An 11,517-nucleotide genomic window follows, 5' to 3' on the forward strand; every position below is an offset into this window, starting at 1 on the left:
CCTTTTCTCCTTGTTGGGATTTGACCCTGACTAAACGCCAGGCACCTCGACTCTCTCTTGCTACAGAAAAAACTATAAAAATACACACTAATCTCATGAGTCAAATGAGATAGGACACTGGTTGGTAGGAGGACGCACCGAAAAAAGGCAAACAGGCTTCACTTAAAGTTGCAAAAAGGTGATTTAATTACCTAACAGAGTTGGAGGATAAATGCAAGGCAAAAATAAGCTTTCCATACAGTTTTGTTCACTCCCCCCCTCCCTATTATGAACTTATAGTATTCACCCCCTTTCCTCCTTTATAATCAACAAACCCGGGTAGGGAGGCAGGTTGTGGGGTCTTTTCTCAGTCCACAGAGCAGATTCTTAAATCTATTCATCACCACAATTCTTCTACTACAGATACTCTTTATCTCTACTTGTTTCTTTCTCTCTCTCCAGTTTTTCTGCTCTCACCCCCACCCCCCACCCAGTTTCTGCACTCACCTCCCTTCCCTCTTTCCAAACTAGCAACACAGACAGGGGGCAGGGTGAGAGGGGTTCTCTGGTCAGCCCAACCAGGGAGAGGGGTCCTCTACTTAGACACGGGGTCCCTCCCATGAGAGACAGTCCTCTGGGAACTTCTTTGGCATGGCTCTGATCTCACGAGCAACATCTCACCAGAATTCTGCTGCAGTGTGAGTCCTCTTGTCCATAAGGTGCAGATTCTACCGAGCCGAGGCCAGGCTGCTTCCATGCCAAGAGCAAGGCCTTTCTCTCCCTTGCAAGGCCTTTGCAGCTTGAACTCTTTCAATGAGACTCCCACTGGATCACAGCTTCCTCCAGGTATCCACCTGCTCCTCTGGCGTGGGCTGTGGGTGGATTTCTGCATCCTTGTGGACTCCATGGGCTGCAGGGGAACCTCCTGCTCCCCCCATAGCTTTCACCATGGCTAGCAGAGAGTTTTCAGCTCTGGCACCTGGAGCACCTCCTCCCCCACCTTCTCCACTCACCTTGGTGTCTCCATGCTGTTCTCCCTTCACATATTTTCACCTCCACCTCCTCCTCCTCCAACTGCAAAGAAGTGAAAGAAGTGTGCACCTGCTTTGTTTTGATTTCTTCTTAAGTATGTTTTCACAGATGTGTAACCAGCACCTGTAATTGGCCCAAACTTGGCGGGCAGCATGTCCATCACCTTCCGAACCATCAGAGATTGGCTCTGCTGGACTTGATGTAAAAACTTCCAGAACTTGCACTCAGGACACACAGGAGCCATCTTTGTGCCACTCCCCACCCCTCAGACACCTCTCCAGGCCTACCACAACAGCTTCTGAGGGGTCCAAATTTCTCCTAGATGTTAAAAATACTTTACTGATGTTTTGGTTTTACACAGGAGTGTAAAACCATTACACTCCTGTGGCATCAAGGAACACTGGATGGCCTTGGAGATCTTTTCTAACCTCAGTGATTCCATTATTCTGATCTTCTGTGGCCCATTTCCCCAGCAAAATGGTGATGGACTGGGGCAAAGACCAACATTTTGGAGACAGTGGGGTGGAAACCTCCAAGAAGGGTTCCTCCCTCCTACCCAAGCATGTGGATCCTCAGCCAGCACAGACATATAAATCCTTTTCTTTCACCCTTGGTTTTCTTTTCATTTCTCTTCATCCCTTCCAAACACCTGAATTTGGGTTTAAAATTAAGACATTGTACTGAGACATGGGCGGGGACATGAGGGGTCACAGCCCTGGGTGGGGACATTGTGGGACTGATGCCTTAAAGGCTGGTAAAATAAGAGGCAGACACAGCAGTATAGGGGAAAAAGGAAACGGTATTCCCTTGGTTTTAATAGGATCCCAGGTGCACTCTCGTCACAGGTGGAATTACGCCGAGGAGCACACCATGTACAACACATATACAATTTAATGGGCCTTACAAATTAGAAGATCTACCTAAAATCCCCCAATAAGAAACATAATAAATGAATTAATTGTCCCTCTATTCTAATTATCCCTCCCTTAATGAGGCTACAGTTTAGTCTACAAAAACATGTTCCAGAGAGGAGGCTCTGTCCAAGGTTGGAGCCTCTAGTTCTGAGACAGTAGGGATGTTTCCTCTTCCCCAGAGAAGCCCAAACTAGGCTAAATATCAGAGTACAAGGGTTATAGACATGTAGGGCTGAGGTACAGGGAGTGAAAGGTACAGAGAGTGAAAGGTACAGGGAAAGGGGTATAAAAATGTATAAAAGGGTATAAAGAGAAAAGACAAAACCCATCAGGCATCATTTCCCCTCTTTTTAGAGATTAACAAGACTTTACCTTGTCTAGTCACTACACTACTAACTACAGCACCGGTTTACATTACCAGCTATAGCAAAGGTAATAACTACAATACAAGTATTATAAATGCTTCTTTTACTCAGGCCCTGTTTGGTAACCATGAAGTGAGAGTGTGGAAGATATGGCCGAATTTCAAGGTGTAATTTCTGGAACCCACTTCATGTAGAATTTGAATCCCCTTCCCAATGTCTTCCAAACCTTTTTAATTTTCGATGGCCAGTTATCACATCTGTCTAGAGGTGGTAACTGGGTGCAGATCTAGCAATTGCTCATATCAAAATCTCTGGATACATTTTGGATCACCATGTTGTGCAATTTTTGGCTAAGCCTTGAGTCATGGTTACCAATTGGGCAAATAACAGACATGTAAAGAACCATTTAAATTACATTATCTTGATTTGCATCAGTCTCTGTTTTCAATGGTCTTAGGGGCAGAAGCTTTCTTCACCCTGGAGTAGTGGATCCACGGTCTTTTCCCAGCCTTTTTCAGCAGTTGGGAGGTCAGCAAAACTTGGAATGGTCCCTTCCACTTAGCTTGGAAGGGATCGCTGGTCCACCACTTGATGCAGACCCAGTTTCCAGGCTGAAATGGGTGAGCAGGGGTGTCCAATCCTATAGCTTTGGACTGCACGACAAATCTCTGGAGCTTGTGTAAAGTGAAGCTTAAAGCTGTTAAGTATTTCTGTAAATCAATTTTTCCCCTCATGTGAATTTCCCCCGGGATATGTGGGACCTGATATGGTTTGCCATATAGGCTTTCATAGGGACTTTCACTGTCCCTCTGCCTTGGTTGTATGTGGGCCCTCAGTAAGGCCATAGGCAAAGCCTGAACCCATGTCATGGATGTTTCTTGACAGATCTTACCAGTCTGGGCCTTGAGGGTTCCATTCATATGTTCAACTTTGCCACTTGCTTGGGGCATGTATGGTGTGTGCAAGTCACAAGTGAGTCCCAGAATCTTACTAATTTCCCCGATCATGGTTGCAACAAAATGTGGTTTTCTATCTGATGACATTCCCAAAGGAACCCCAAACCTTGGAATTATATGGTTGAGCAAGGCTTTCACTATTTCCTTTGCTGCATTGGTGCGACAGGGATAAGCTTCAGGCCATTCACGGGACATATCAACCAATACCAATACATGTTTTTATCCCTCCTTCTATGACATTTCAGCAAAACCTATTTGCCAGTAACCTCCCGGGAGATGACCTGCCTTTGTCACTGCTAACACTACTCTCTAGCTTTTGTCAGGGTTGTTTTTGCAACAGGTTTTACACTCGCTTGTTATAGATTGCACAAGATCAGTCATCCCTCTCCCTATTACTACTTTCTTCAGATGTTTCCCCATGGCCTCAGGCCTGGCCGGGACCCCCGCTCTGTCCTCACGCTGATTTTGGGGGAGTTGTGTGTCCCCCCAGTCCTGCTGTCACTCTCACCCTGCCCAGCTGCTCCCAGAATTCCCAATAAAGCTTCCTAGTTGGCCCCGGCTGTGTTTATTGGGGGGCACTGGGGAGGGACTTGGGGGGACCCCGTGGTGGGGCCTTGACTGGGGGGCAGAGCTGGTCCTGGGATGGATTGGGAATAGGGACCCCTGTGTGTCCCCAAGTGTCACCCCAATCTGGGGAGTTTTGGGAGGCACCTGAACCCCGACACAGCACCCAGAAAACCCCAAAAGGCGCTGAAACCCCTCTGAGCCACCCCAGCACCCCTAAGGGCCCACAAACCCCATAGAAAAATAGCCCTGAAAAGGAAGCCCTGAGAAAATGAGCCAATCAGAGAACGTGCTGAGCAACCTTCAGCCAGTCAGACTGCCCGCTGTGGATGACTCTCCAGATGCCAGGCAGACCCACAGTTCCATGCCCTTTTCTATTGGGTTCTCCCATCACAGCCCCCCTGCTGCCCCACATAAAAAGCACAAGCTGAACGGGAAAGCTTTATATGAAAAAATGGGAGGAGCAGGGTGAGGGCAGAGTGACAGCAGGGCTGGAGGGAACAAAAACCCACAAGAGACACAGCCTGAGTACAGAGAGTAAATTTATTCCTGACTAACTCCCAGCAGCAAAAAGAGAAGGGAATGAAATCACTGCAACACCTTCCCCCCACCCGATGGGGATCACCTGGAATGGGGGTCACCAGGATTCTGCCCAACGGGGTCACTGGCGATTATCCACTGCAGATCTTCCCGCTGGGGATGGAGTTGGAGCAGCAATGAAGCTCTTCCTGCACTCAGGACACTCGCAGGGATACCCTCACAGGTGCATCTGCTGGTGCCGAGTCAAGGTAGAGCTCTGTGAGAAGCTTTTTCCACACTCCCCACACTTGTAGGGCTTTTCCCCTGTGTGGATCCTGCGGTGCACATTCAGGTTAGTTTTCAATCCAAAGCTCTTCCCACACTCCCTACACTCATAAGGCTTTTCCCCAGTGTGGATCACCTGGTGCACCATCAGGTGTGACATCAGCATGAAGCTCTTCCTACACTTCCCACACTCGTAGGGCTTTTCCCCTGTGTGGATCATTTGGTGCCTGATGAGGTGGGAGTTTTGCTGGAAGCTCTTCCCACAGTCAGGGCAGCGGAAGGGCCTCTCCTGGGTGTGAATGCGCTCATGGCGGAGGAGACTGGAGCTGGTGTGAAACCTCTTCCCACACTTGGGACACTCATAGGGCCTCTCCCCCGTGTGGACCTTTTTGTGCTGAAACAGGTGGGAGCTGTGGCTAAAGCTCTTCCCACATTCTGCGCAATCATAGGGCTTTTCCCCAGTGTGGATCACCTGGTGCTGCATCAGGTGTGACATCCGGCTGAAGCTCTTCCCACACTTCCCACACTCATAGGGCTTTTCTCCTCTGTGGATCCTCTGGTGCTGGATCAGGTAAGATCTCCTCCTGAAGCTTTTCCCACATTCCCCACACTTGTGGGGCTTCTCTCTGCCCTCAGGCTTCTCCCCCAGCTCCGAGCTCTGGCTGCATCTCCGGGCCTTTTCCTCCTCCTCCATCCGGCCACGCCTTGGCAATGACAAATCCTGCTTTGGGGGAAAAACAAGGGCTCAGCGCCTTGCCCTGGGGGTTCCTCCTGCCCAGCTCCAGCTCTGCAAGTCTCCCACGGTTTTGTGTCCATAAAAACCCCAAAACCACCACCATTCACCTCAAAAGCTTCACAGAATTTCCCCCTCTCTGCTCTTTTCACTTTGGTCTCCTCAGAGTCTCCCTTCCCTGCACTCATGCAGCTCCCGTGGCTCCCGTGCTCCCCTGTTTTCCAAGGTCCCGCTTAGGGATGATCCGGGGGCTTTGGGGGTCCCAGGGGTCCCTTCTCCCCTCATTCTCTGCTCCGCGCTTCCAGGGATCCCAGGCTTCCCCCTTAGCCACGCTCCCCCCTCTCCAGCCTGCCGGGGCTCCCCCAGCTCCGCCATCGCCCCTCTCCGCTCACCCCACTCCGGGGCTCCCACCCTTCCCCTCCACCGCTCTCCCGGGGGGACCCCATGCCCCATGTCCCCCTCCCACCCCGACACCGGGCCGTGCCCACCTGCAGCCCACAAAATATCCCCCAAAGCCCCATTGGCGCCTCAGCTTTGCCCTTCCGCCACATCCAAACGTTCCCCCCGCACAATCAAACCCTCCCAGCCACCCTTCACGAGATTTCGGGCTCAATCCCGGAAGCTGCGAGCTCCAAACACCCGCCGAGAAGAAACGCCGCTCGGGGACCCCCGAGACATTTGGGGCGACTTCCTCCTCCCCCTCACCTGCGCCATGCGGGGCGCCGATGCTCCCGGGGCCGCGACAGACAAAGAGCTCCGCGCTGCTTCTGCTGCTCCTCCTCTTCCTCTCTCCAACCTCTTCCTGCTTCTCCTCTTCCTCTCTCCTCCTGCTCCCGCGGCTCCTCCTCCTTCCTCCTCCCGCCTCCTTCCTCCTCGGATCTCCGGCCTTTCTCCCGCTCCTTCCTCATCCCTCCTCCTCCTCCTCCATCCCTTCTCCTCCTCCCCCCAAGCCCAGCGCCCACCCTTTCCCCGCCTTTTCCCCACGCCGTCGCATCCCGCGGGAGGAGCCGGGATGGAGCCGGGGCAGGTCGGGCTGGGGCAGCGCTGGGCTCCGGGCCAGGCCTGGGCGCCCCCCACGCGCCCCCTCCCCAAATTGGGCTGGCGGGAAGCGCTGGGGGCGAGGGGGGGGCGCAGGTGGGGTTGGGGTGGGGAGCGCTGGGCGCTGCGGGTCTGCCTGGGAACTGGAGAGTCATCAGCGCCGCGAGCTCGGATTGGATCAGAATCGCTCAGCGCCTTCTCCCATTGGCTCATTTTCGCGGCGCTATTTTTCGGGGCTGTTTTTCTATGGGGTTTGGAGGGTCTGGGGGGCTCAGGGGGGTCTCAGCGCCTATTTTGGGGTTCGCTGTGTGCCGTGTCGGTGTTCAGCTGCCTCCCAATGCCTCCAGAGCGGGGTGACACTTGGGGACACACGGGGTCCCCATTCCCGATCCATCCCGGGGTCAGGTCTGCCCCCCAGTCACAGCCCCACCGCGGGGTCCCCCCAAGTCCCTCCCCAGTGCTCCCCAAGAAACGCGACCGGAGCCAACTGGGAAGCTTTACTGGGAGCACTGGGAGCAGCCGGGGGGGGTCAGAGTGACAGCAGGGCTGGGGGGACACACGACCCCGTGTGATTGGAGTGTGAAGGAGCTGCTGGAAGTCCACAGCACTTCAGCAACCAGGACTGAACTCAAAAGAACCCTCACGGGTGGCCTCTAGGAAGGGGACAGTGTGAGCCCAGGAGCACAGGGCTGGCAGGGTGTGGCTGTGTCCAGGGCTCTGGAAGGGACGTGGTGCTCTGCTGGGACTGACATGCCTGGGCCTGGGCAGTTCAGCCGTAGCTGTCCCCTGTCCCTGTCTGTGTCCCTTGTCCCTGGCTCTGTCCCCATCCCCTGTCTCTCCTGCTGCCAGCTCAGTGAGTCGCACACAGGCTGAGGGTTCCTCCTGTGTTCCCTGGGCGTAGGGTGGGAGATGTGAGGGCTGAGCCTGCTCAGGACAGCTCCATCCTCACAGCGAACTGCTCTTTCCAGCTCCAGGCCAGAGGATCAGATCCCACCTCAAGTTTATCGTGGTGCTGGTTGTGCTCCTAGCCCTGGTTGTGGCTCTGGCGGTGTCCTTGGCTGCTGTGTCAGGTAAGGGAGGAGCAGCAGCCTCAGCCCAACCCCTCGGGGCACTGCTGGCTCACTGCTGCCTGAGGGGAGAATCCTCAGACATTCTTCTCCATTTCCCTCTGCAGGGAGAATACACAGAGAGACTCCAGTTACTCCAGTTAACCCTGCAGCTCGGGTGCTGCTGGCCTGTCCCCATGGCTGGGTTGGGTACAACGGGATCTGCTACTTCCTCTCGAGGCATCGTCTCTCCTGGGATCAGGCTAAGGCTCGGTGCTCCGAGCTCGAGGCTTCCCTGGCTGTGCTCACTGACAAGGAAATGGTGAGTGAGGGGTTTGGGGGGTTTGGGAAGGCCAAGGGGACCCTGGGGAGCTCCTGGGCTAGGAGTCCATTGTTTGCTCCTCTCTCCTTGCCAGGAGTTCCTGTTCCACCTCAGCAGGAATGTTGATTACTGGCTCGGGCTGCACAGACAGGGCCAGCGGCTGCAGTGGGTGGATGGCAGCAGCTTCAACTCCTCGTGAGTCCTGGGGGGCACAGGCAGGGCCTGGGGGGCACAGGCAGGGCCTGGGGGCACAGGGCTGCTGGGACTGTCCCTTGTGAGCAGCACTGTTTCTCCTGCTGGGGAGGACAAAGCACAACCTCTTTCTCTGCTCCTCCTTACAGGTTAAAGATCCTTGGCAATGGAGAGTGTGTGTTCCTGCGAGAGGGAAAGTTTAGGAGTACAACCTGCTCAGATCACCTGCACTGTCTGTGCAGCAGAGCCCAAACTGAGCTGTAACTGGGGATGGAGGAATTACCTTCTCTGTGCTGAGCACTCACAGCTTAGCCTCTCCTTCCCCCCAGCACGGGGATTTCCTTCCTCAGCTGCAGCTTCTGCCTTGCACTGACTCTCAGGGTCACCTCGGTGCACTTTGCAGAGTCACCTCAGTGTTTGATCTCAAGGAGATGAATCTGCAGGAAGAAGAGATGATGTGGAAGCTGATCTGTGGCTGCCTGGGCTGGGTGTTCCTGTGTCCCTCTGGAGCCTTTCCAGGAATCTTCCTGTTTCTCTTGCACTACATGTTTCTACAGTGACCTTTTATATATATATTGATATGGAAAGGGATTTCAAACATGTTTTTCCAGCACTTGCAGTGTATTTATACACTAAGCTTGTATCTATATACGAAAATATAACACTCTGCGTATAGACCTACATGTTCTTCTAAAACTGTATTTGTACACTGACCTTATATGTATATTACCATATATTAATATAACACTCTGGATACAGAATTACATGTTCTTCTAACATTGTTTTTACACACTAGCTTTGTACATATATATGAAAATACAACACTCTGAGTATAGACCTACATGTTCTTCTAAAACTGTATTTGTACACTGACCTTATATATATTAGCATATATTAATGTAACACTCTGGATACAAAATTACATGTTCCTCTAACATTGTATTTATATACTAACCTTGTCTATCTTGATATAATACTGTGGATACAGAACTACCTGTTCTTCTGAAACTGTATTTACACACTAACCTTATATATATTAGCATATATCAATATAACACTCTGGATACCGAACTACCTGTTCTTCTAACATTGTATTTATACACTAATGTTGTATATATTGATACAACACTGTGGATACGGATTTGAAACATCTGCTGCCATGGTAATGTGACCTTTGTGGGAGCAGAGTGCAAAATAATGCCAGGGTTGTGATTGGAACCTACAGGTGCCATTCCCTTAGGAGTTGGACTTGATCCTTGTGGGTCTCTTCCAACTCAGAGGAGTGTGTGAGATGTTGTTGTGTGACACCCATCAGTATGTACAGCGCCCATGTTGCTGTTATTCTTGTATTCTTTATAAAATTATTATTTTTTTATTAAATACTTATGAAGCTTCCCTGTGTCGCTCGTGTCCCTTGCCCTGCTGCCCCTGGCCCGGGAGCTTCAGCCGAGCCAGAGCCTCTTCCCAGTGCTCCCAGTGCTCCCAGTCTGCCCGTGCAGCCTCCAGCAGCCAGCGAGGCCTTCAGCTGGGCCGGCAGAGAGGAGCTGCTGGGAGCTCCCAAATCAGTTTGGTTCCGTTTGTCCTTCCCAGCCTGGGGAACAACGATTTGGGAGTTTTCTGCCCAAACCCTGTCCGTTCTTCCGCTCAGCCCAAGGGGTTTGGGGAGATTTTGGCTTTTTGGGGGAAATCAAAGCGATGTGGGGACAAGGCGGGATTGTCCCTCAGCCGCGTTCTGACCAATCAGAGTTCGAGAACAAGGAGTGGCGGCAGAATCAGCCAATCGAAGCTAGGGCGGGATTTTGAATCGGCGAATCAGCCAATGAGCTCCAGGGGCGGGCTTCGGGCAGGAAAATCAGCCAATGGGAGCGAGGGGCGGGCTTTGTGCGGTAGGCGGAGTTTCCCTGAGGGACGCGGCGCTCCGCGGATCTTCCTTCCAAATGTCTGTTCGCAATGGCTCCGGAAAGTCCCGGGTCGGGCAGGAGGCCAAGGAACCGCTGTGGGTGAGTCCGGGATGGAGCAGAAACCTCCCTGCAGCCCCGGCAGGAGCCCAGAGGGTGGAGCAGGAGATGCCTCAGAGAGGCGGTGGGAAGTCCCCGCAGAACCTCGGGATTTTTGGGCCTGTGGTGGATCCCCGCCTGAGCAGCCTTTTCTGAGGGGTTGTGTCCCCTGGGAGAGACCCCAGGCTGGAGCAGGACAGCGATTCCCCTGAAGCCTGAGGGGGTTACCAAAATCAGCCAGAAAATGAGCTTTCTAGCAATGCTTCTAATTTGAAGCATTTGAAAGCAGCCGTTTTTTCTTTATCAGTGCTGAACAAACCCCAAGGATCTCTTCTTTAATCTGATGTGTGGGGTAAAACTTCCGAATGGGGTATTTGTTCCACCCGGATCACACATATTCATTACTAAACACTTCCTGGCTAATTCATAAACCTTTCCTCGTGCTCCTTTCCATCCATCCACCTCCTGTTTAGAGTCCTTTTGTGGTCCTGGAGGGACATCTAAAGGGGTTTCTGGTGATTGCACTCACTGATGTTTGGAGGAAAGCTCAGCTTTCCTCGAAATTGCTTCTCGTTGCATAACTTGCCCAACCTCACTGTAATTCTCTTTCTCTGTTCCTGCCCTGATTTCATCTATGTTTATCATCCTGTTTGCACACCTTTATCCCCTTTTATCTCTCTGCTCGCTAATCTTTAAGCTCTATCCAGCACCTTTAGGGGAACTGAAAATTTCTGTTGTCTCTTCTTGATCAAGTCTCCGTTTTTTGTGTGATTCTGTGTCTTTTTGGAGCAGTCCCAGCACAAAGTGTCACAGGGACTCTGCCGTGGGATGATGACACACCCAGAGCAGACAGATGTTGCAATTACAGTGTATCCAAGTTCAATTACAATATAACCATCTTCAATTACAATGTATCTAATATCACTTGAAACCTGTCGATTACAATATACCCAACACCACTTTTTAAAATGTATCCAATTGCAGATACAAAGTTATTCCTTCTTCATTTTGGAGCAAATTCCTGTCTCAGAACCTGTCTGGAATTTAACACTTTTCACAGTTCACTGACAATCTCTGGCACCATGTCGAATGGTGGTTTAATAACTGGTAGAGTGATCTGTGAAACAAAAATGTGTGCTCCTCCTCTGTGCAGCTGTTTTTGGCCCTGGGAGCCAAGTAATTTCATTATTTTCATCCTGTTTGGCTCTCTGCTGTGCTCTGCAGTGCAGAACAGAAACTTCAGCTGGTTTTGCACTTCCTGTAGTCTTAGATCAACATGAACTCTGCTGATAACAAAGCTCTCTCTGCTCAGAGTGCACTAAGGCAAACCACACTTACAATCCCTCCAGATCTTTACTTTTCTGTCCCTCAGTTGCCATGTCCATGTTAAAGCAACCATTTAGTCCTTCTGTGCTGAAACAACTCATGGCAGAGCAGAGCATTAGATTAAATAACCTCATTCAGGGTGGTCAGTGCAAATCCTGCAATGCATCTTCTGTTGACAAAAACAAGTTATTTCTTTCTGTGTTGTTTCCAATCTGGGTTCTCAGTCAGGCTTGCCTTTAAACATAGCCA

At 51.5% G+C, this 11,517-nt stretch overlaps 2 protein-coding genes and 1 pseudogene across 3 annotated transcripts in view; 2 read left to right on the forward strand and 1 right to left on the reverse strand.

Annotated features, from left to right (window-relative positions):
* LOC146421301 (uncharacterized) overlaps window positions 1-11,517 on the forward strand; it is a 167,787-nt pseudogene that overhangs the window by 105,078 nt on the left and 51,192 nt on the right. The window lies entirely within an intron of this gene.
* LOC146421311 (uncharacterized) overlaps window positions 1-11,517 on the forward strand; it is a 141,095-nt gene that overhangs the window by 8,618 nt on the left and 120,960 nt on the right. The gene's annotated exons all lie outside the window — the stretch shown is intronic.
* Window positions 4,335-11,517, reverse strand: part of LOC146421312 (uncharacterized) — a 107,251-nt gene continuing 100,068 nt past the window's right edge. Inside the window, exons 3-4 of the mRNA XM_085047110.1 lie at window positions 6,053-6,256; window positions 4,335-5,335 (exon numbers count right to left, since the gene is read on the reverse strand). Of these exons, the coding sequence (XP_084903236.1) occupies window positions 4,568-5,335; window positions 6,053-6,256 (972 nt within the window). The 3' untranslated portion in view covers window positions 4,335-4,567. The remainder of the gene's footprint in view (window positions 5,336-6,052; window positions 6,257-11,517) is intronic.

The sequence above is a fragment of the Lichenostomus cassidix genome, unplaced genomic scaffold (assembly GCF_008360975.1).
Source record: "Lichenostomus cassidix isolate B80296 unplaced genomic scaffold, HeHo_3.0 HiC_scaffold_33, whole genome shotgun sequence".
Taxonomy (NCBI): domain Eukaryota; kingdom Metazoa; phylum Chordata; class Aves; order Passeriformes; family Meliphagidae; genus Lichenostomus; species Lichenostomus cassidix.